Here is a 25,190-nt window from a genome sequence, read left to right on the forward strand (position 1 = left end):
TTCATGCCATGCTAATGAAGACACTTCATGACATAACACAAATGTCAGTACTCCTTGGATCTTTTTATATAGATTTTTTAAAGGTTCTTCATCAGTACTAAATAGCTTCATATACACAATGGAATTCTCTGCCTCCATCAGAAAGAATGACATAGCCCCATTTGTTAGGAAATGGAAAGACTTAGAAAAAATTATATTAAGTGAAGTAAGCCAGGCGCAAAGAAACATAGGTCCCATGGTTTCCCTTATTTGCAATAACTAGTATATGTCTGAGACACGCAGAAAAGATCAGATAAGTTGATGTTAGACGATGTTATCTTGGGGTCAAGATAAGGATTCAAATGTTTTTTTCTTTCTTGCAATTGTTTCTAACATATTTATAAGATGATTTCTTTGTTGCTTTGTATGTCCCTCCCCCACGGTATAACCCCTATTTTCACTGTATTTGAAGTTGGTATAATTTGTGGAGGGGAAGAGAAAAACACAAATCGTTTAAATAGGGATACAGGTGGACCCTTGCAACAATGAGATGTACAAGTTGTTATGCCGAAAAAGGAACTTTACAACTTTGGGGGGAGAAAGGGTTGGGGGAGGGGAAGGAGGATGGGATGGGAAGGGGAAACAAAGGAGGAGGCTACAATGCTTGATGAGAAATGTACTCATTGTCTTGCCCATGTAATTGTAACCCCTCTGTATAGTATTTTCACAATTTAAAAAATGGCCTCAAGAGTTATAAAGTTGGCTGCCTGGGTTCTGAGAGTAGAATGAGGAAACTATTAAGGAAAGGATGCCAAATTCAGCAGCTACCATGATTTCTACTTTTGGTATAAGGCAGTCAAATCTCAGCAGTGGTGGTAAAGTCTAGAGGCTTTTGGATTTTAGCTTTTATTTATTTATTTATTTTTGATGATGACTAGTGCTTTTCTCTGCTTTGATAACAGATATCAGAAGAAGTCTTAACTGGCTATATGAGCTATGAGAATGTCCATGTTTTAGGCAAATATTTGGATTGTTTTGATTTTAGCCTCTCTCTATGATGTCAGGCAGAGTATTTATCTTTTGTAAGCCTCCACTGCTATTCTGGCGTTCTGCACTACAAATTTTCTTTGCTGTTACTAGCTTCCCCCTCCCTTCCTCAGTCCTGAGCCAGATATTCCCCCTAAAGGTAGAGGACAGTTTTTTGTTGTGAAAAATGAGAGCAATCTATTTGGAGACAGTTGTTGTCAGCAATTGTTAGAATATTGTAGGGAAAAGATAAAAATGTAGAACCATCATGGAAATGGTTGTAAAATTCAGGATCAAAATCGGAAGAAAAGATGAAATAAAAGGTAAAAGAAGATGAAAAGGAGGAAGGGAAAATAAATGAAAAAAATAGAGAAAGTGAGAAGTGAGTGAGAGGCATCAAAGACTTTGGAGGAAAATTGCCTTTCACAGGATCCAAAAGAAGCCTGGGAAACGATTGGAGAAGACAGTTTTGAAAACAAGCGAAACACACTATTGTAGATGGCGAAGACTACAATGTGCCTGTTAGGTGAATTGACCAGTGTTAAACTCGGCTTCATTTTCATGCACCTAGATCTCTGTGAAATAGTTTTCCCAGAGCTCCTTTCACCTCCTTATTCCTCAGTGTGTAAATGAGGGGGTTGAGGGTGGGAGTCATAACTGTATAGAAGAGAGAAATGAATTTCCCATGAGTGCGAGCGTAAGAACTGTTGGGTTGGATGTAGACGGCAGTGATGCTTCCGTAGAAAAGGGTCACAACCATCAAATGGGATCCACAGGTCCCCAGCGCTCTTCGCCAGGCCTGGAGTGACTTGATCTTTATAACTGCCTTGGCTATGTATCCATACGATGTCAGTATCAGTGCTAAGGGCAAGAGGAGCAAGACTAATGAAGCCACAAAGAGCTGGATCTCATTGGCATGGATGTCTACACATGCGAGCTTGATCATGGAAGGTACCTCACAGAAGAAATGATGGAGCCAGCGGTGTCCACAGCGAGGTAGTCGGAGTGTGATTGTACCCTGGATAAGAGCATTTCCTACACCACTCAGCCAGGCAACCCCTGCCAGGGCCTGGCACAGCTGTGGGTTCATCACCGTTGCATAGTGAAGAGGTTTGCATACTGCAGCATAGCGATCAAAAGCCATGACAGCCAGGAGAACACATTCACTGGAGCCCAGTGCTAGGGAGACATACAGCTGGATGGCACAGCCCAGGCTGGTGATGGTCTTGGCTGGTCCTTTTAGGTTCCACAGCAGCTGAGGAACAATACTGGTGGTAAAACAAATGTCAACTAGTGAGAGGTGAGTAAGGAAAAAGTACATGGGTGTTTTGAGCTTGGGCTCTATGGAGGAGATGAGAATAATTATTGTATTTCCCACCAAGGTAAGCAGATAGGACATCAAAACTATCGCAAAGAGTATCTTTTCCAGCCTTGGTTGCTCGGAGAAGCCCACCAAAATGAAGCCTTCTTTTGTACTGCTATTGGTCCTGCTCATTTCCTTATGTAAGTAAGAAAAAAGATATTACAAGAGTTAAGAGGTAGCTGAATATCAACCATCATGAAATATTGCTTTGAAACATTGACAATGATGAACCTAATTATAGTGTCTTAAGGAGTAAATTTTGGCACAGTGTCTTTCAGAGTCTGCAGAACAGCATAGAAGGCTATTTTAGAAACAAAGGCTTTTCCTCACTGATGGATATCAGAATCTGAGGGAAAACTTGCCTTAGAAGAAAATTAAGAAAAGGAATGTTAAATGAATAAAAAAAGTCCTTTATGCTGATGATGATTATTTAAATTTTTAAATGTAAGCTTCAGTGTCTTTGATATAAGCAAATTACATATACCTAACATCTCCATTCTTCATTCATAAACATTGAACTGAAATATTTTTGAAGATTTGTTTATTCGAATCACATTTTCTAGAGCTGATTTGTTACTGTAAAAAGTCAAACTATTATCAAAATCAAAATATTGCACTTATATCTAAATGTTTATCTATATGGGCACTTAATTTCAGAAGCATTTTCACTTAGGGATGAATTACTCACTGTTAGTCTGCCATCATAGTAAGTATGTGAATTTATGCACTGTGTTCAGAACAAACGATTATGCTCCTTTGGTTTGTGGTGTTGGGGAAGGAAGTCAGTTTTCCAATCTTGTATGGTGGAAAGGTGGCTGAATCTGAATAGGCTTCAACAGAAGGAGAGTTCTTCAAGAGATGAAAGAGGTTGTCCCAATGTGCAGCAAGCCCTCAGACATTTCAAGAAGACTAAAAGGGTACCTTCTTAAAACTCCAAATAGCTATACATGCAATAGTTAAAAATATATTCACCAGTTCAGTGCATATGCATAAAGACCAAACTATATCTCATGTTTAAGACAAGAGACACTTCCTAGAGGGTATAAGTAAAAATTACTCCAGGCTTAAAGGATAACAATATCCCTAATAATAATTTCAATCACATGATTATTTTATTATATGCAAAAACTAATTGAATAATATATGAAAGCATTCTCTTATGCTGATACCTTACATAAATTTCATTTATCACAAAAAACTATTACTGAACTAAGTCAAGGACAGGGCCAGGTGAAAAGCTGGATACCAATAACCAATAATTTCATGAAATCCCTGAGTGATCAGCAAAGGGGAAAAGCACAGTAATAAGAAGAAAACGTGAAGGATCAAATATATGTAGATATAATAGCCATGGTAATTGTATGAATATACTAATATGTATATGTTTATAGGATATAATTGTATTTAAACAATAGAATAAATATACAATATAATATGCTATTATATAATTAGTAAGTAATAAATACATTATATAACACATATTAAGTATACAGTTCTAAGTCTCATAAATGTTCTCACAGTTGGAAATATACATAAACACAAACACCTAAATTACATGCATAACTTTCCATTTTGTCATTTTGTTCCTATCAAATGAATGAAATAATGTCAGACATACCATACTTGCTCTAATCCTGCTTATCTCCGTTAAATGAGACTTCCTACATTCACTTGAATACACAATCACACACATAAACCTCCAAAGAATGCAATGAGAGACCAGTCATGGACCAGTTTCTTATTCACTAGAATAGGTTTACTTTAGATTTTAGAAGAATTATATTTCACTTGGGTGAAAAAATCTAACATCAACTTTTTATCCATATTAGCTTCCTTTACTCAGATGAGATTCTAAAACTAGAATTTCAACTTGCTGTTAAATTTAAGAATCATACCTATGATGTAGCCATAAAATGCACGAATAGTGATGAATTAGTTATAATGTAATTTTTTCATACTGATAATCACATGTTGAAGCAAAAAGGAAATTTAAACCTTGGAGCACAAACTGTTATTACTTTAAGCTCACAAACCAGTGGCTGAGTTCCATGTGTGTGCTGTCAGAGCTGTTATCTGAGACTGCAGATCCCTAAAGACCAGCAAATCAGAAGAGACTGTCAGAGGACACAGACCAGTGAATTCAAGAATGTCCCAGGGACACAGATCTCCCAATTAACCTCAGGCTTTGTAGTATCCAAACGGTCTGAGGAAGTTATTCTGCAATTGTTCCCTGATTCTCTAATATTTTTAAAATGTTGGCCAAACAAGATAAAGATGCCTAACTTCTGCTGTTAGATTGTGATTTTTAATTTTAGTTGTTTCCATGTTAAATTTCCATCATATATTGCATTATTTCTGTCTTTTTATTCAGTATTTTGTGTTTTGTTGTATGAATGCTATAAATTTTTCCCACTGTAGGTTTCACAGGTATTTTTCTGAGTTTTATATTTTATTAATAAAACTGTTATAGATATTTTCATGTTTACGTTTGGTTGAATGAAAGTGTAAATATTTTTTGCTACTGCCTTTTGGGATAGAATTACCTAGTCGTAAATTATTCATTCCTTCAGTTTTAGCAGACTCCACCAACTTTGGAAACTAGTGTGTATATTAGATATATTTCATATTTACACCAGTACATGCTCCATATCTATGCAGACACTCAATATTTTCTGTTATTTTCATTTTACTATCTCATTGTTATTTTAATTGGCGCCACCTAATGGCTAATAAGGCTGACCAGTTTATTTCATTACATTTTGAATGGTAGGTATTAAGCGATTTTTGTGTGTGTGTGTTGTACCTGCTCAAGTTTCTAGTCTTTTCCCAAGTAAACTTTAAGGAAATTTTTTAAAAAAGTTTGTGTTTCTTTTTTTTTTCTCCCCAACTACCTCTCCACCACCACCCAGGTTGTAAAGTTTGTTTTCAACATAGTGTCTTGTACATCTCATTATTACAATGGGTCAACCTGTATCTCTATTTAAGCATTTTTCTTTTTCCCTTCCTCTCCCCAAATTAGAAAAATGTATATACAAGATGCAGGGCACTGGAATCAAATACAGTGAAAACAGGGGTTATACCATGGGGGAAGAACATACCAAAGAAACAAAAAAAAATCACATAGTACATTATAATTATGTTAAAAACAATAGCAAGCAAGAAAAAAACACTTGTGTCCCTATCTTGAGGTTCATTTCGCTTAACATCATTCCTATACAGTCATATGTACATAGCTTTTGACCTTTTCTGCTTGTCCTAAACTTATGCTAGTTATTGCAAATAAGGGAAACCATTGGACCTATGTTTCTTTGGGCCTGGCTTACTTCACTTAACATAATTTTTTCCAAGTCTTTCCATTTCCTAACAAGTGGGGTGGTGTCATTCTTTCTGATGGAGGCATAGAATTCCTATCTATCTATCTATAGATATAGATATCTCACATTTTCTTGATCCATTCATTGACTGAGGGGCATCTGGGTTAGTTCCGTATCTTAGCTATGGTAAATAATGCTGTGATAAACAGATAAACATAGTTGTGCTGGTAGCTTTAGTATGATCTAAGTGGTTGAACAAGTTTACATTACCACCAACAATGCAATAGAGTTCCCTTCTGGCCACATCCCCTCCAGCATCTGTTGTTATTAGATTTCTTGATTATAGCCATCCTAACTGGGGTGAGGTGGTATCTCAATGTTGTTTTGATTTGCATTTCTTTTATGGCTAGAGAAGTTGAGCATTTCTTCATGTGTCTATTGGCCATTCTTATTTCCTCTTCAATGAAGTTTCTCTTTAAGTCTTTAGCCCACTTATTTATCAGGCAGTTGTTTCTTTGAGGAATTCTTGTTGGGGGATTTAATTTGTTGAGTTCCAAGTGTATTTTAGATATGAGACGCTTGTCTGTTGTATGGCTAGTGAAGATCTTCTCCCAATCCGTGGGCTTTCTATTGATCTTGCTAGCTATGTACTTTGCCATGTATGAGCTCTGCAGTTTCATGCAATCCCATTTGTCCAACCTTCCTTTGATTTGTTGTGTTGCTGGGTGTCTATTAAGAAAATTTCAGCTTGTTAAGAAGACCTAGGGTTTCTCCTATTCCATCCTGTAATGTTTTCAGGGTGTCTGCTTTAACTTAGAGGTCTTTGATCCATTTGGTGTTGATTCTGGTGCAGGGTGATATATAAGGATCTAGTTTTAGTTTTCTACAGGTGTTTAACCAGTTTTGCCAGCACCATTTACTGAAGAGGCTGTCTTTCTTCCATTCTGTTTTTTTAGCTCCTTTATCAAAATTAGATGGCTATAGGTCTGTGGGTTCATTTCTGGGTCTTCAGTTCTATTCCATTGGTCCTCAGGTCTATTCTTGTGCCAGTCCCAAGCTGTTTTGATTCCTAGGCTTTGTAGTAGAGTTTGAAATTTGGTGTTGATATTCCTCCAGCACTGTTCTTTCTGCTAAGGTTCATTTATGCTATTCAGGATCTTTTCTTGTTCCATATGAATTATTGGATTGCGTCTTCTATTTCATTGAAGGATGAGGTTGGAATATTGATAGGTATTGCATTGAATTTGTAGATAGCCTTTGGAAGAATTGCCATTTCCATGATGTTGATACTCCCAATCCAGGAGCAGAGGAGGTTTTACCAATGCCTAAGTTCTGCTTTAATTTCCTTTTTCAGGTTTTTAAAGTTTTCATCATAGAGATCCTTCACTTTTTTAGTTAACTCTTAGGTATTTTATTTTTTTGTAGGCCTATTACAAAAGAAATTGCTTTCCTGATTTTAACCACACTTTTCTCATTGTAGTCATACAGAAAGACCATTGATTTTTTTAGGGTTAATTTTATAGCCTGCTACTTTGTCAAAGTTTCGAATCAATTCGAATAATTTGGGTGTGGAGTCCATGGGATTCTTTAAATACAAAATCATATCATCTGGGGCTGGGAAGATGTCTCAGTGGTAGAGTGCTTGCCTTGCATGCCTGAGGCCCTGGGTTCGATTCCTCAGCACCACATAAGCAGAAAGAAAAAAGCCGGAAGTAGCGCTGTGGCTCAAGTGGTAGAGCGCTAGCCTTGAGCTGAAGAGCTAAGGGACAGCACCCAGGCCCAGAGTTCAGGCCCCACGACAGGACCAAAAAAAAAAAATCATATCATCTGCAAAGAGAGAGAGTTTTACTTCATCTTCTCCTATTTGGATCCCCTTTATATTTGCATCTTGTCTTATTGCTGTAGCGAGGCATTTTAATACTAAATTGAAGAGAATGGACATCCTTGTCTCATTCCTGAGTTTAGAGGAAACGGCTTTAGCTTTTCACTATTAAGTATAATGCTGGCTGTAGTTTTTTCATATACAGCCTCTATTACATTGAGGAATGTTCCATGAATTCCTAGTTTTTCAATAGCCTTCATCACAAAGAGGTGTTGGATCTTGTCAAATGCTTTTTTTTGCATCTATTGAGATAACCATGTGGTTCTTATCATTGCCCTTGTTGATGTGCTGAATTATATTAATTGATTTCATACATTGAACCAGCTTTGCATCCCTGAAATGAATCCTGTTTGATTGTGGTGTATGATTTTTTTGATGAGTAGTTGAAGTAGCCAAAATTTTGTTGAGAATTTTTGCATCGATGTTCATCAAAAAATGGGTCTACATTATGATGATGAAATATACAGGACACGAACTTTACAATGCTGGGTGAGGGGGAGGAGTTGAGGGGGTGGGGAGGGAAGTGCTGTTAAGGGAAAATCAAAGGAGGAAATGTACTCATTACCCTACTCATGTAACTGTAACCCCTGTGTACAGTATTTTTACAAATATATATGTATATATGTATATATATACATATATGAAGAAATGGGTCTATAGTTCTTTCTTTGATGAGTCCCTGCTTGATTTTGGGAGGAGGGTTAAGATGGCTTCATAGAAAGAGTTTCAATAGTGAACTTTCACTTTCAATTTCATTGAAGAGTTGGAGGGGTATTGGTGTGAGTTCTACATTGAAGACCTTGGAGAATTCCGCTGTAAATCCGTCTGGTCCTGAGCTTTTTTTAGAGGGAAGTCTCTTATTGATGTTTCTATTTCGATGCTTGATATGGGTCTGTTAAGTTGATTTAACTCATCTTGGTTTAGTTTCGGCATGTCAATAAGAAATTTTTACATATGTTAAAAGTGTGAAAAATAAAAGGAAAATTTCAAATACTTTCTTGATCAAGTATAACTTTATCAACAAAATAAGCAGGGAGTTGGTAGCTAGAATTATATGCTAACATGAATTCAAAATATAAATCATTTTGAAATCATAGGTATTGGCCCAAACTCATACATATTGCCCAAATTGAATTTATTCTAAGACTAACACTAAACAAACACAATTCCTAAAATAGCAGATACAGGAGAAAAATTATTTAATCAAAGTATTAGATCTTAAATCAAATGTGTCATAAAATTTGAGGTCCACAAGAATGATAACATAATGTTATAGCAGTGATTAGTAAGAAAAACTCTATGGGGGAGAATGATGAATGGGATGATACTGGTCAAGATGTATTATACTCATAAAATGACAAGTTGAATGGTAACTCCTCATACAATGATTTAAAGATAATAAATGTAATTGAAAAAAAACCCTCTAAAGACATATATATATATATATATATATATATATATGTCATTTCAGATCAGTAGAACAGATATGTTTTCTTAAGGTTCTATTACAATATGCTGCTACAATGCCATTCTTCATGATGTTCTATAATCTTTTTTGATCCTTCTCAGAGTTGATAACAATATCTCATTTTATTATTACATTGTGGCTACTGGTTTCTTCTATTTCATCTTGTAGAATACTGCTAACAACTTTTCCAGTTTTACTAGTTTCTCAAAAATGTACATTTGGCATCATTAATCATCTCAGTTATAAAGTCTTTTCTATTTATTTCCCATACTTGTATTTATGACATAAAAAAGACATTTGGATTACTCATATGACACTATCATATAGCAACACACAACAGAGACAATGATCAAGAGATAAGGACATCTTTGTAGAATAGATAAAATATTATTTTGACTTTTGAGAAATAGTGGATAACATGGTTAAGATTAATAAAACTTCAAAAACTATGGAAATTGAGTGTAGCATGAAAGTGAGCATGTTAAGGGGAAGATAAACAAACTTTAAAAAGATGGTAGAGAGCCTGAAAAACTTCATTACTTTGAATTGATTCCATACCGTTTTGGGAGCTATTTAATATTAAACTAACATCATCACATATGGCAGAAACTTCCTGTAGAATAATAGAAGTTATCATAGATAAATAAGATGAAAAATAACATCTGGAAAACTTAGTCACAGAAACTCTGAAGGTAGGAGAAGGACACATGAGCTCTGTGAATGAAGTGTTAATGTTTGTGGTAGAAAGTTATTACACACTGAAGGCACCCATAGTCCTTGAATTAAAACTCTGGTCTCCAGGTCAAACATAGCTACCATCCCATTTCAGCTCAGAGCTATATATTTTCAATCTTTGTTAGGAAAGAATGTCTGAATTGGGGCAATGTTAGGTAAAAGATGGGTTAATATGATATAGAGGATAAGCTAGAGAAGAGTTTCTGTCTGTGAATGGAAGGTAGATCTAAATGTAATGCAGGAATGAGTTAAAGTTTATTGTGACTTTCAAAGGAAAGGAGTTAATTTGTCGTATAAAAAGATTGTTAGAATGATCTTAAGAAGTGACTAAATATGTAATCAATTATGTAATCAATTCATTAAGTTTAGGATCACTTAAATGGTTTAGAAGTAGAGAGCAATTATTAACATGTAAGAGGTGCTAAGCTAACCTCTGTCTGGATGATAAGAGTTACCTTTTCTAACAGCCATAGAGGGTAGAAAAGTGTTCTCATCTGTCTGGACATAACCTGCCATATATGATGAAACTGACTTGACATAACATACACAAGTTTTAAGTACTACTTAGGTTAATGAGATTGGTAGAATTGGCCTTTGAGCCTAACCACTCTAACTCAAAATCTCAATCATGTTCATTACAACACAGATTCAAAAGTGAACATTAATACTCACACAAAAATTATGGAGAGAAATTTTGATTAGTTTCAGTGTTTCCAGGAAAAAATAAATCAAATATATCACAATATAAAATACAAAACAATGGTAAACCAACCATCCAAGTACATATAGGGAGTGATAGATGAGGCATGTAAAGACTTTCTGAATGTCACACTATTTTGGGAAAGTATTTGAGGAATCTTAAAGATTTAGTTGACGATTACCAGTGCCATAGTTGACTTTTTGACACTTTGCATAAAATATAAAGGTATGAAGTGGCTGAATACACAAGAATACACAGGTCATGTGAAGAGCAAAAGATTATGCACAGCTAGTGAGCAGAACAAACCTTCCAGTCACAGCAATCAAGACACTCAGTAAATCAAACAAGTGTCAAACAGAATTGAATAGGAATTTTTGCACCCAGGGAGAGCCTTTATCCATCTGAAATTGTATTATATCTGTATTTAATATTACATGGCTGTTTGATAATTCACAATGACAATATTCTTATTAATTTTTATCAAAATTATGGTTTACATTTTCTTCTCAGTGGCATTGTACGTGGATTCACAGATCTAATGCTTTGCTTACAGGCACTGTTACTTTTTCTTTCTTTTATTTTGAGGTGCTGGTTTGGGAACTCAGGACATCACGATTGGTAGACTAGCAATCCACCATTTGAGTCATACCTCTAGCCATTTTTCACTGGTTTCTTTTGAGATAGGGTCATGCTTTTTGTCCAGGTGATGCAACCACTGCAATGACAGGCATATGCCACCATTGCCACTTATTTTTGAGATGAGCTTCTCATAAACTTTTTTTTCCTGACTATCCTGAAACCATAGTCTTCTCATTTTCACCTGGAGTAGTAGCTAGGATTACAAGCATGAGCTACTGTGCTAGGCTCATCCTACATTTTCAAGTTTAGTTTTGTTGCGATTGTTTTATGAAAGAACAGAGATAATATATACAAAATATTTGCAGGATTTTACAACTGGGTTCATCTGCAATCAAAAATACAATGATCTCACATGAGTCTGTATGTCTTAATTTTTAAATTTACCAGTAAGCACTCTTTTAGCTCTTTAATATGTATGTTGGAATTTACTTGTGGAAAAGATCTATGAAAGCTTCCACTTTTACTATCTACTTTGAGCTGTGACACTAATGAGTTTCCATGATAGAACTGGAGTTTGAATGTTCTTTTTTGAGACAGTAGTGGCCATCATGTACAGTTAGAGAGATAAGTAAGTGGTACATGTGTGTATTTGGAAGTTGTTCTTTAACATTGTATTCTTAAGTAACCAGAATGGAAGGCCACCATTTCCTGACTTTTTTTCCATTAGAATTTTTGTTCCCTCCTCAGCAATCTCCTCAGAGCTCCTTTCACATCCTTGTTCCGCAGAGTATATATGAGGGGATTGAGAGTGGGGGTCACAACAGTGTAAAAGAGTGTGAGGAACATGCCCTGATTATGACCGTAGGATTTGTTTGGTTGAATGTATATGACTGAGCTGGTCCCAAAGAAAAGAGATACAACTAGTAGATGAGAACCACATGTTCCTAAGGCCTTGCGCCAAGCTTGGGATGACTTGATTCTTATCACAGCTTGTGCAATGAATCCATAGGAAATTGAGATCAAGGCCATAGGAAGAAGGAGAAGAACTAAGGTACCCACAAAGAGCTGGACTTCATTTGCATGGATGTCCACACATGCCAACTTGATCATGGCAGGCACCTCACACAAGAAGTGGTGGAGATGATGATGCCCACATCGAGGAAGCCTAAGGGTGATGGTGCCTTGGATAAGAGTGTTTCCTACTCCACTTAGCCAGGCTATTCCCGCCAAAGCCTTGCAAAATGATGGGTGCATGATCGTAGTGTAACTGAGAGGCCTGCACACAGCCACGTAGCGGTCAAATGCCATAATAGTAAGAAGAACACATTCAGTGGAACCTAAGGAGAGGGACACATAGAGTTGGATGACACAGCCAGTGGATGTGATGGTCTTGGCTGGTCCCTTCAGGTTCCATAGTAGTTGAGGGACAATGCTGGTAGTGAAGCAAAGATCAAGAAAGGAGAGATTTGTGAGGAAGAAATACATGGGCGTGTGCAGTTTGGAGTCCAGGTAGGATACCAGGATGATGGCTGTGTTGCCCACAAGGGTCAGAAGGTAGGATGTCAAAACCACTATAAAAAGGATAACTTCCAATTGAGGTTGGTCTGAGAAGCCAAGCAAAATAAAATCGCCCCAAGAAGTTTCATTGTTTTGTTCCATTTGTCTTCTAAGGCAAGAGAAAAAGGTGGGAATTCCTGGAGAATTCAGTTTAGAGAAAGCATTGTTACTGTTTATCTACAATATTTGGCATAAAGTTTTAGATGAGCGTTTGAGCTTTGAAGTTACACAGAGAAGAAATAAGTGACTACTAAAAAGATATTCTTAAACACAAAGGCATGTTTGGTGTCATTTTTTCTCAATTAACATTTGACGTATTGTACTTTTTTTTACTGTCTCACTTTCTTTCCTCCACATTTTTAATAGTTATTATTGAAGATAATCTACTTAAGAAAAGCTTACCATTTGAATATATATTTGATTTGGATACAAAAGAAGAAATTATATACAAAATTATATATAATATGTAATATAACTATATCATATGTAATTGTACAATATATAGCTAATATATCATCAGTCCTCTATGTGTGTAAGTATATACGTATATACATATAGACGATTGATATGATGAATTTAATTATCCATTATTTAAAGGATTTTGAGTGGCTATTCATAACAAAATAAATTGGAATGCAGTCAGGCATTGGTCAGGAAAGCAAATAGAATACGTTTCTTGTCTTTTAAGTCTCACAGATAAAGTAGGATGTGATACTTTTTACACTGAATTTTTTAATCAGAGTGATACAGAGTCAGAAGCAGATGTATTTCAGTATACAGGGAAGATCAATAATGTCATACTTCCTTTAAAAATTATCTTTAAGTAGTTGCGTAAAGGAGTTCCCATTTAACAAAAGTTTATGAATACAATGTGTTTTGATCCATGTCACCCCTTTTAATATTCTCACCCATCCCTTCCAGCCCATCCCTTCCAACCTATCCCCCTTCCCTCACTTTTCTTAATTTTGTAGGATATACACTAAAATTTTGGCCATACCCTCTCTTCTCCTCCTCTTCATCCCCTTAATCCCATCTTATCCCTTTCAAGTACCTGTTTCCTGTTGTTTATTTTGTTAAATTTTTATTTTGCCTTTCTAAGGAATTAATAAGTACACACACACACACACACACACACACACACACACACACACACACACACACACACACTCAAACTCAGATGATAATACATTTGTTGAGACACATAACTACATGATGTTTTTTTGGTTAAAGTAAGGGGAAAGTCACTTACACTAACTCATTTAAAGACATGATATTGGCATTTGATAGGATCATAAGAAGACAAAGTATATCTCTGTCATTTCACTTGCCATTATTCTTTTTTATAAATGAAAGAAACAGTTTGCATTGTAACATATTTCATCATATTATTTACTTATTCATTTTTATGATGTTATCATCCATGATTCCAAATTCTCTTCCTTTATAATAACTTATTTACTTTTACTTCTAGGAAAATTAAACCATGAATTTGTCATTTTGTTCAGAATTTTGTTTATTATAAAAAGTAAAACTTTACCAAAATGGGGGTTAGTAAATTATAAAAAATTTAATTCTGGAGCCAAATGTTTAGATGTGTATAGATAATATTCAATATACATATGTGAAAATGCAACCAAGTAAAATGGGAACATGAGTTGAGTTGGGAGAGATGAGGGAGAATGATAAAAGGGTGACATTGATCAAGATGCATTGTATACTATTTGTGAAATGGTTAGCCTTTCTTTTTTTTTAATTTAATTTAATTTTATTTGAGAACATACTGTACAGAGGGGCTACAATTACATGGGCAGGATAATGCATACATTTCTTACCAAGCATTGCAGCCTCCTCCTTTGTTTACCCTTCACCTCCCTTCCCAGCCTCCCCCCTCCCCCCACCCAATTATACCCCCCTCCCCCCCACACACCGACATTGTAAAGTTGGTTTTGACATGACATTTTGTACTTCCCATTGTTGCAACAGGTCCACCTGAATCCTTAAACGACTTGTTTGTCCCCATCTCCTCCACATGTTATACTGACATCAAATATAGTGAAAGCGGGGGTTACACTGTGGGGGAGGGACATACAAAGCAACAAAGAAATAATCTTATAAATTGGTTAGCCTTTCTTAATGACTAATGAATTTGTTTAATTTTTTTATGTTTTGAAACAAGTCCTAGAGCCAGGTGGTAATATTTAATAATTTGGAGGATCAAATAATGATATATCTATAAAGAGAAGGTCTTCCTCTTAATGTATACTAGATTATAGAAGATATAAAATATTCAACTCAACCCCATTCTTTTATTATTATTATTATTATTATTATTATTATTATTATTGTAAAAATACCATACAGAGGAGTTACTATTACATGGGCAAAGTAATGAGTACATTTCTTATCAAGCATTGTTGCCTCCTCCTTTGTTTCCCCTTCTCATCCCTTCCCATCTGCCACCCACCCACCCCAACCCTCCCCCTACTCCCATACCCTCCCCCCCTCCCCTGGCCAAAGTTGTGTTGTAAAGTTCGTTTTTCTACATAATATCTTATACATCTCATTGTTGCAATGGGTCCACCTGTATCCTTATTTAAACAATTTGTTTTTTCCCTTCCCCTCCACAAATTATACCAACATCAAATACAGTGAAAGCAGGGATTATACGGTGGGGGAGGGACATACAAAGCAACAAAGAAATAATCTTATAAATATGTTAGAAACAATCTCAAGAAAGAAAAAACATTTGAATCCTTATCTTGGGGTTCACCTAACATCAACTTCTGACCTTTTCTGCTTGTCTCAGACATATACTAGTTATTACATATAAGGGAAACCATGGGACCTATGTTTCTTTGGGCCTGGCTTACTTCACTTAATATAATTTTTTCCAAGTTTTTCCATTTCCTAACAAATGGGGCAATGTCATTCTTTCTGATGGAGGCATAGAATTCCATTGTGTATATATACCACATTTTCTTGATCCATTCATCTACTGAGGGGCATCTGGGTTGGTTCCATATCTTAGCTATGGTTAATAATGCTGGTAGCTTTGGTATGGTCTTGTTTGTAAACATTTGGGTAAATGCCCAAAAGTGGGATTGCTGGGTCATAGGGGAGCTCTACCCTCACTCTTTTGTACTTTGTATTTACTGTTTATTTTTAATCAATATGGAATAAATTGTCAAACAAGATGCATTGAACTCACGGACACGTTGAATTGAAACCCCTTTGTCCAACTACTTAAAGATAATTAAGAAAAGAGTTCCACTCAGAAAACCCTAAATAATATGCCATATAGATTCTCATTTTCTACATAAAGATTCACACTTTTTAACACACTTCCTTAATACTGCTCAGAATAAAAAACCAATATATCTCAGACTGACATATTTCAGCTTTAGTCACTAGTCTGCAAATTATTTTACCATATTGAAATTAAACATCAGTTATTCCCATCAATTAAGAAAATATTAAATTTTGTGTACTTTAAAAATTTTAGAATCCATGTTAAATTTAAAGTCTTGTAAAATGGAATGTGTTCCTAAACATGAATTTAATCATAAACATAAATCCAGGGATTACTAATGTTCCAATTTTGTACCAAATTTTAAAATCACATGATTAGATACGAAGGTAAACACAGATACAACTTGAAAAATAATTATAATTTATTTTATTTTTCAGTGACTTTAAAAATTCACCAAGTAACATGTATTGAAATAATAGGTACTCAAAAGATGATATTAAAACTCAATGAGTTTGATAACTTGTTAGATTGTTTTAATTATTGTTAAGTTCATTTTTAATTTGTAAACATTCATGATCACAATATTTACTGAAATCTTTTTTTTTCCTCAGCTTTCTTGATCTACAATCAACAAAAACTGAATATATTGTTGGGTGCCGGTGGCTCATGTCTGTAATTGTAGCTACTCAAGAGGTTGAGTTCTGCCAGCCCAAGCAGGAAAGTCCAGAAGACTCTTATCTGCAATAAACCACTCAGAAAACTGGAAGTGTCACAGTGGCTCAAGTGGTAGAGTGCTAGCCTTGAGCTGAAGAGCTGAGGGACAGCGCCCAGGCCCAGAGTTCAAGCCCCATGAACCACCCCCAAAAAACCTGAATATATTATGTATTATGATATCTTTGATATATGTATATGGTAAGAAATGATTACCACTGGGGCTGGTAAGGTGGCTTAGTGTTAGAGCACTTGCGTTGCATGCATGAGACCCTGGGTTTGATTCCTCAGTACCACATAAGCAAAAAGAAAAAAGCCGGAAGTGGCGCTGTGGCTCAAGTGGTAGAGTGCTAGCCTTGAGCTGAAGAGCTGAGGGACAGCGCCCAGACCCAGAGTTCAGGCCCCACGACTCTCAAAAAAAAAAATGATTACCACAAACTAGTGAATTAATTTTACAAAAGAGAATATCACTGGCATATATGCTATGAGTCTACAAGAATCACAGATAATACCTAAATAACAGACTTATTCCTCTCACATCTTCCATACTAGGGTCATGATAAATCTTTAAAATATTTTAATGATATCTAGATTATAAGTAATCTTCCTAGGAGAGCCTTCTACTTACCCTAATTTTTGTTCTGATTATCTAAACGGGTGACTTCACTCTCTTCAATCTGTTGAGAGACAGCTTACATAGTAGAGGTCAGATTGGTAGACATTTGCCTTCTCTGCAGCTCAAGTATGACTTGTGGTTTGAAAGGAACCCTTGGATCGAATCTAATGACAGCTGTCACAAATCAATGCATGTATGTGCACATATAATATCATCTCATAATAGGTTTGTAAAAAAGCAACCATTCAAATCTGAAATATAAAAAGATTATCCAGTGACATTTGGAAAGGAAAAATTGTCTACAAGAAAATCACCCCTCCTCATTTTTTTCCCAAAAAGATCAAGAATTCTCTTCCTCCTAACATTTCCCCTCACAGTTCTCTCATGGTTCTTCTCACAGTATGAGTAATGACTATTTTTAACAAAGATGCACAAAGTTCAGACTTTTGGCCAGACTCCTGAAGTCATCTCTAAGAGAGTCACAAGGAATCAGTCAGGAAAGTAGTCAACTGAGAGAGGACCAATATGGGACTAGAGGCAACTCAGGAGAGAGATGATAGAAGAGACTCATGCAATTACTTACATCCTCTAGATCATGTAACTATACTGTCAGCATGGACAGAAAGTCACTGGTGACATGACTTTAACATAGTAGAGTTTATCTCCTAGACTGAATATCACTGAAATAAAAAAAAACGCACAACCTACAGGAATGAAAATATTTCTTATGCAATTATCCTTGGAGAAAATCCGATGAGAATAAATAAAATACACTGGCTATGGGTTTCCCTAAGACTTTAGGGATCATTATTTCCAAATTGCTAATGATAACAGAGTTGATTAGTGTCCAGAATGCTGCTTTCTCAAGGGAGAAACACAAAGGAGGGACTTTCTCAATAATATATGATTTGATGTCAGTCAATGTTATAGAAGAGTTCTCTCACTCACACTTAGATCCCTGAAATGCATACGTCATTCCTCAAGTATAGAAAAAAAGGGAAACCAGGCCATATTTTAGCTGTTATTAGTTAGGTAAAATGTTGGACAAATAGGATTTATCTTTCAAATCCAATGATCTTTGTTGGTCATTAAAGTATTTTTCAACATTAATAAATAGTAACTGTAACAAGAGTATCTCAATCATGATTTATTATAAGGTATATAAAATTATTTTAATAACTTCCACACTTAGATCTGTTAGATTTGTTGGTAATTTTACTATAAATTACAAACTACTGAGACAAAATATTTTAGATGTATTTTCTAATTAAATATGTATAACTGAATACATTAGCATATATTGTGACATATTTACATAAGGACTTTATATGTTGTGAGCCACAGATACAATTTTATATTTCAAAAAATTAAACAAATAGATTCATATTGTGCAGCCAATAGTTTCTGAAACTATAGATTTTGTTGTTGTTGTTGGTTGTGGGGCTTGAACTCTGGGCCTGGGCGCTGTCCCTGAGCACGCTACCACTTGAGCCACAGTGCCAGTTGCAGTTTTCTGGTGGTTTATTGGAGATAACTCCTCTGTACAGTATGTTCACAAATAAAATAAAATTAAATTAAAAAAAAAGAGTCTCATGGAGTTCCTTGCCCTGGCTGGCTTTGAACCAAGATCTCAGGTCTTAGCCTTCTGAGTAGCTAGGATTATAGGTGTGAGCCACCAGTGCCTGGCTGTTAATAATTTTTTAGGACACAAAATTTATAAACAATGCTGCCACTCTAAATTATGTGCCAAAATAGGAATCTGAGTACATTTTAAACATTTTTATAGGAAGAAATAATGTATTTCAAAAGTATAGAGAATTAGGAGCTAAATGGAACGCATGTGAGGAGGTAGGAATCAGCTGGCTTATTGCTGTCTACAAGATGTCTGAGAATGTGCAGTGAGAATTTGGTAATCTTCTGAGACGTAACTGACATAGTTAAGTCTCAGCAGAGATGAGAATATTTTGGGAAAAACTATCTATTGTTGATCTAACCTATTGAAGCATTTCATAGCCAACTTCCTCCCAGCAATTTGTAATTATAATCCAGCTCAGAGTTACCTTTTACAGTAAGTTACTAAAGAAGAGATCTACAAGACATATTAGAAGATAGACTGCACAGGAATTATAGTTTATTTAATGTCTTTTTGAAAGAGCAGCTTTGCATGGTTCTCTGTTACCTATCCATGGGTCAAAACCAGTTTCTTGCCCAGAGTTCTCCGCAGGGCTGCCTTCACTTCCTTATTCCGCAAACTATAGATGATGGGATTCAGCATGGACGTCACCGCTGTGTAGAAGAGGGCTAGGAGTTTATCGGTTCCAGGTGAGTGACTAGCCTTGGGCCTCAAGTAGGTAACAGATGTGGAGCCATAGAAGAGGGTTACCACCAGTAGGTGGGAGGAACAGGTGGAGAGAGCTTTGTGGCGGCCCTCAGGTGAGGGCATGACCAGCACTGCAGCCAGAATCCTCGCATAGGAAGCAAGGATCAACACAAATGGGCTGGAAATGCAAAGGACTGCGGCCACAAACATGGCCACCTCGTTGTGGGATGTGTCTCCACAGGCCAGTGCCAGGATAGGGGGGAGGTCGCAGAAGAAATGGTCAATCTCACAGGGACCACAGAAGTCCAAGGAGAAAATATAATTGGTCTGGCCCAAGCCCACTATGCATCCCATCCCCCAAGAAACCATCGCCAAGTGGGCGCACACCCCACGACTCATCCGTGTGGCATAGTGGAGTGGGGAGCAGATGGCCATGTAGCGGTCGAAAGCCATGGCCGCCAAAAGGCAGCACTCGGTGATACCGAAGAAAATGAAGAAGAACATCTGAGTGGCACAGCCCTCCCGAGAGATTCCCCGAGCCTCACTCACGAGGCTCTGCAGCATCTTGGGAATGACAGAGCACGTGTAGCCGATCTCTAGGAGAGACAGGTTGGCCAGGAAGAAGTACATGGGGGTGTGCAGCGCTGGGTTGGTGCAGATGGCAAGCGCTATGAGCGCATTGCCAGTCAGGGATGCTAGGAACATGAGGAGGATGAGGGTGAAGAGAAGGAAACATTGTTCTGCAACCTCGGAGAATTTGGCAAATACAAAACGTTTGACAGACAAGCTGTTTTCCTGCCACAGGGAGCAATTGAGGCTCATCTCCTGGAAAAGAGAAGAGCAAAGTCATCTGACATGTGTTTTATTTCAAATGAGGGACACTAGTTATTAATTTTAGGGTCGTCTTTAAATAAAAGAAATCTCTTATTTGCAATTCTAAAGTTCCCAAACTCCAGGAACTACCAATCATCATCTCCTTTCAAAGGGAAAAATAATCCTTTGCTATGTTGACTGTGCCAGTCTTAAAAAATGTACTTATTCACCCTGAAATGGAAAAATGAAACTTGCTTCTCTGTTCTCCCTCCATTTCTTGCTCTAATGAATTGTCTAGATACTACTAGATAAAGGTTCTTGTAGTGATTCAATTCTCTCAGTTTCCACTGGCATTGTTTTTCTTTTCTTCAGGCATGTATTCAACAAATATTGAGAACAGAGTAGTTTTTACTGTGTTGTTGTACAGATTCAACAATGCATACAATCTATTTCTCCACAAGTGGTATTTATACTTTAGTAAAGGAAAAGTGAAATTTAATAAACTCTGAATAGTTTTAGCTATAAGCTAGGGTATGTCCTGATACAGACTAACCTCAATAAGATGATTAGAATGGGTTGTTGAGAGTAAGAAACATCCTGAGATAGGAAAGATAAGAAGGGGCAGCCACATTAAGACAATGTCAAAGCCATTTACAAAGTGTCTCCACTATGTTTCTGAGAGATCTCAGCTTTGCAACTCTATCAGAGCATTCTTTGCAAAAGAGAAATTTTATTATCTGTAAATTAAAATTCACTTTCTGATTATGATTCAGAATACATGAATCAAGTTCCTGATAACTAATAGAATTTTTATCTCATCCCTTATGAAACTAGACATCATATTAAGTCATGTGTAAATATAAACACTGTCTAGTACGTACCTTACTTACACATATTTTATTCTCTCATGGGTCTGTGTCTATAACTGTTTACACAGTGAAACATCTGTCAAGTACCAACATAGCTTTATCTCTTTTCTGGAAACTCTTCCTGAATTCTGTCTTCCTTTGGTCCTGTATTGGTCAATTACATCCTCTGTACTGCATTCCACTAGCATATACATTTCTGAAAGCATTTCTATCAATCTGGTGATCAAGACTTTCTATTTTTCCTATCTGAGAGTAGCCTCTGATATAGAAATAAAGCATGAGTTTTATTCACTTATTTACTTTTGCTTACTGCTGTATGTTCCATGCTTTCCAATCAATAAATTCTTGTGTATGGAAAAAATTTCTATTGCCTAGAATTACTCTGACTTCTTTTGTATTCTGTCTATTGTTGCATGGTGTAGTTTCTGAAGTTAAATTTTATTTTCCTCAAATATCCCAAATATGATAGTCATTTTTACTCTCCATCTGATAATTATCAAATTGTGATGAATTTGGGGGAAGTGAAATATGGATGGATCTTAGAGGCATGTCAGAAATAGATAGTAAAGAATAGCCTTTGAAATTCAAAACTTCTTGCTCAATTAAAGGTTGCCCAATGGAGAAGTTCAAAGCTGCAAGTAGCCTGTTTTGAAAATAATGAAACACCATTGATTTAGTTTGTGTTAGTGGTCATTATTAATGACCATAGATTGTTTCAGTTCTTATTGAGTCTACTTTTGTTATAGCAATTTCTTTCTTCTGTCACCTAGAACTTATATGTGCCATATTATTAGGCACTGCATTTGAAGCAGTGTAGTTCTCAGTGACTATGCATATATAGCTCCATTATTATGTAATTATTATTTTTAATAATATATAGGTATATGTGCATATATATGTATATACATTCATTGGGAAGATTTTCCATTATATTAATTTCTTTCCAGTTACTTCATCAAGAATCTAACATTCAGGAAGTGGTGCTTGGCTCAAAGTGGTAGAGAGCTAGCTTTGAGCAAGAGCTCAGGGATAGCACCCAGGTCCTGAGTTCAAGCCACATGAGTGACAAAAACAACAACAATAACAACAACAAAAACACAAGAATCTAACATTCAGCTAGTGATGCATTGATATAGCTTACTAGAAACTGGTTTGTTGGATGAGTATATTTTTATGTACTGGATAATCTCCATTCCCAAACCATGAAAGATATAAATATTTTAATTCCCTTTTAACTAATTACTTAAGGAAAACATAACTATTTTCTGTCAGGGAATTTATGCAGGCTACTACATAAACTGTCATACTCTTCATTGAAGGAGACAATAATTAATTGAAATAATGACAAGAATTGAAAAACACTTGAGTATTGGCTATTTTTGTCATTACGATCTTTCAGATACCACTGTTTGCAAGACATTATCTATAAACATACCTTCAATCACAACATTTGATAGGGTTATTCTTTCTGATGAGCCAATTTATTGATTTTGTCTGCTTATTACATCCCCAAAGTCAGATAATATGTCTTCCTCATCATCATTTCTAAGACTTCTGCACTGAGATAACTTTAGTACAGTCAGGGGCAGTGTCTGTTCTCAGGAAGATTATATGTCTCATGAAAGAATATCATATCTTTCTGAGTAATGCCCCTAGCTACACACATACACACACACATTCACACATAAACACACACAGTCACACACACAGTCACATACACAAGCATGCAAAGCTACACAGTACTACACTGATCATGTGATTATTATTTGAAGTTTCCCCAAAAACCATGTGTCTTAAATATATCACACTGCATTTCTCCTCTGTGTTCCAAATCCTTAACCTTTCACTTTCCCCACGGACATATTTTCTTCCCACTGGAGAGTGGCAGGAAGTAGTTTGATTGTGTCTCTTGAGAATTGTCATGGACAGTTCTATCTCTAATTTTAGGTAAGTTCTAAGGTTTGAGAAGGAAATAAAGCAAATGTAAAATGGAGAAAAATCCACAATGAACTGTAATGAATGACATAGTATTTGTATCATGGACTATGTGGACAGTACATTATAAACTATAGTGAGATATACTATTGCAATTAATTCTTTGACCACTCTAAACTATTACCACAAGTTTAGTAAAATTTCAGCAGCTATCAAGAATCTATTAAGAGTAATGAATAAACAGGATAACAAATAAACAAGATAAAAATATATATCATATGTAACATATAATATATATGAAGTTTTGGAAAGTGTTTGTTTTTATTAGTTCATTTGATATGGCTGGTGAAATATGTGTAATTAGGCTGTGTGGTAATGATTTTGTCTTGATTTTGTCTTTGATTTTGTCTTTAAGAACAGAATCCTGATGTACTTCAAAACAGTATTTTCACCTCTTCTCTTGCCGAAAGAGTGAAGCAATTTTTTTCTTCTGATATTTACTGTATGAATTGGTCTAGATCCTGGAGATAATAAAAGTCACAAAAATATTGGGATGCTCCATGAATTGGCCTTGAAGTAGTTTTTTAACCCCACATTTATACATACTGAAACCTTCAGAAATTCATTTTCCAGAGTCTTTGAATTCAGAATGTTTCACAACATTTCTTTTGTGTATGTATGCTTCTATAAGCTGTAACTCCTTGTCAGCACCCCAGCTTCTCTAAAATTCAGGGCAGCAGATTGTTCTGTATTGTCATCTTCCTTCCTAATATGAGTTGTTTTGGTAAAGTTGTAGGAATATCATTTGTGATTACATGACAGTGACATCTAAGTTCTGAACTGAAAACCACAACGCACTATGTGGAACTGAAAACCACAACTTGCAAGCATTCTTTTTCCTATGTAATCATTTTTTTTAAAAAACTTCTTTTAGTGTAAATGTGTTGTACAAAGAGGCTTCTGTGTGATATTTCAGTCTATATTTTAATGTACATTGAATTTACCTTCTATTTTGTTTTTTATTTTTAATATATATATTATTGTAAAGATACTATACAAAGGGGTTACAGTTACGTGAGTAAGGTAATGAGTACATTTCCTATCAAACATTGTTACCTACTCCTTTGTTTTCCCCCTACCATCTTTCCCTCCTCACCTCCCTAACTCCTCCCTCTTCCCCCAGAAGTTGTAAAGTTCAATTTCAACATAGTGTCTTATACATCTCATTGTCTATTATGTTTCTTACTTCTCATGCCCCTTCCATTCAAACAAATTTTAGTGGGTTTCATTATACAATTTTTATACATAGATATATAATGTAATTTGATCATAATTATGCCCTTTAGATCCCAATCTCCTCCTCTTCCACCTTAAACAGTACTAATTTTACAAACATGTCATTTTTCAAAAGTCTACACTGTGAGTGAAAATATATGATATTTGTCTTTCTGAGCTTGGGTTATCTCAGTTGCAATGATTATTTCTAGTTCTATTCACTTTTCCATATGCTATCTAATTTTAGTTGCCTTTCTTGCTTAGTAGTCTTCATTGGTTTTATATACATACATACATACATGTATGCATATATTTTTTTCTTCACTCATTGATCAGTTACTGAACACCTAGGCTGATAAAATACTTTTGCTAGTATGAGTTGTGTTGAAATAAAACAGATGTTCAGGTATCTTTATTGTATACTAACTTTGGCTATATACTAAAGAATTGTATTGCTGGCCTAATGTTTTGAGTGGACTTCATACATATTTTCATTGTGGCTGCACTAATTTTCACTCCCACCAACAATGTATAAGAGGTCATTTCCCCTGCATCTTCACAAGCTTTTTTTTTTAATGAAGAAAGCCATTTGGAATGCATGAAATGGAATCTTAATGTTTTATTAGTTTTCATTTCCTTAATGGCTAAAAGTGTTGAACATTTCTTCATGTATTTACCTGTCACTTTTATTTCTCCTTTTTGACAGATGTCCATTTGCTTGTTCATTTTTTTTTGCTTGTTCATTTATTAAGTGGACTATTTCTCTTATTTTTGGAAAACTTGTATAGTCTCAGTATT

The 25,190-nt window shown here is 35.7% G+C and overlaps 3 protein-coding genes across 3 annotated transcripts; all 3 read right to left on the reverse strand.

Moving 5' to 3' along the window:
* Window positions 1-1,564: 1,564 nt before the first annotated feature.
* On the reverse strand, window positions 1,565-2,500 carry LOC138827967 (olfactory receptor 2G3-like). The gene has a single exon (XM_070023540.1). It carries the CDS (start codon window positions 2,498-2,500, stop codon window positions 1,565-1,567), a length of 936 nt encoding a protein of 311 aa, XP_069879641.1.
* Window positions 2,501-11,769: 9,269 nt separating this feature from the next.
* LOC138827968 (olfactory receptor 2G3-like) lies at window positions 11,770-12,705 on the reverse strand. Its single transcript, XM_070023541.1, has one exon. It carries the CDS (start codon window positions 12,703-12,705, stop codon window positions 11,770-11,772), a length of 936 nt encoding a protein of 311 aa, XP_069879642.1.
* Window positions 12,706-19,359: 6,654 nt separating this feature from the next.
* On the reverse strand, window positions 19,360-20,322 carry LOC138827969 (olfactory receptor 10C1-like). The gene has a single exon (XM_070023542.1). The coding sequence runs from the start codon at window positions 20,320-20,322 to the stop codon at window positions 19,360-19,362; it is 963 nt and encodes a 320-aa protein (XP_069879643.1).
* Window positions 20,323-25,190: the final 4,868 nt, after the last annotated feature.

This window comes from Dipodomys merriami, unplaced genomic scaffold (assembly GCF_024711535.1).
Source record: "Dipodomys merriami isolate MVZ:Mamm:240054 unplaced genomic scaffold, mDipMer1.0.p SCAF_16, whole genome shotgun sequence".
Classification (NCBI taxonomy): Eukaryota; Metazoa; Chordata; class Mammalia; order Rodentia; family Heteromyidae; genus Dipodomys; species Dipodomys merriami.

What these genes read in the sequence shown, in the direction of transcription:
- LOC138827967 (XM_070023540.1), bottom strand. Translation starts at nt 2,500, where the DNA reads ATGAGCAGGACCAATAGCAGTACAAAAGAAGGCTTCATTTTGGTGGGC.
- LOC138827969 (XM_070023542.1), bottom strand. Translation starts at nt 20,322, where the DNA reads ATGAGCCTCAATTGCTCCCTGTGGCAGGAAAACAGCTTGTCTGTCAAA.
- LOC138827968 (XM_070023541.1), bottom strand. Translation starts at nt 12,705, where the DNA reads ATGGAACAAAACAATGAAACTTCTTGGGGCGATTTTATTTTGCTTGGC.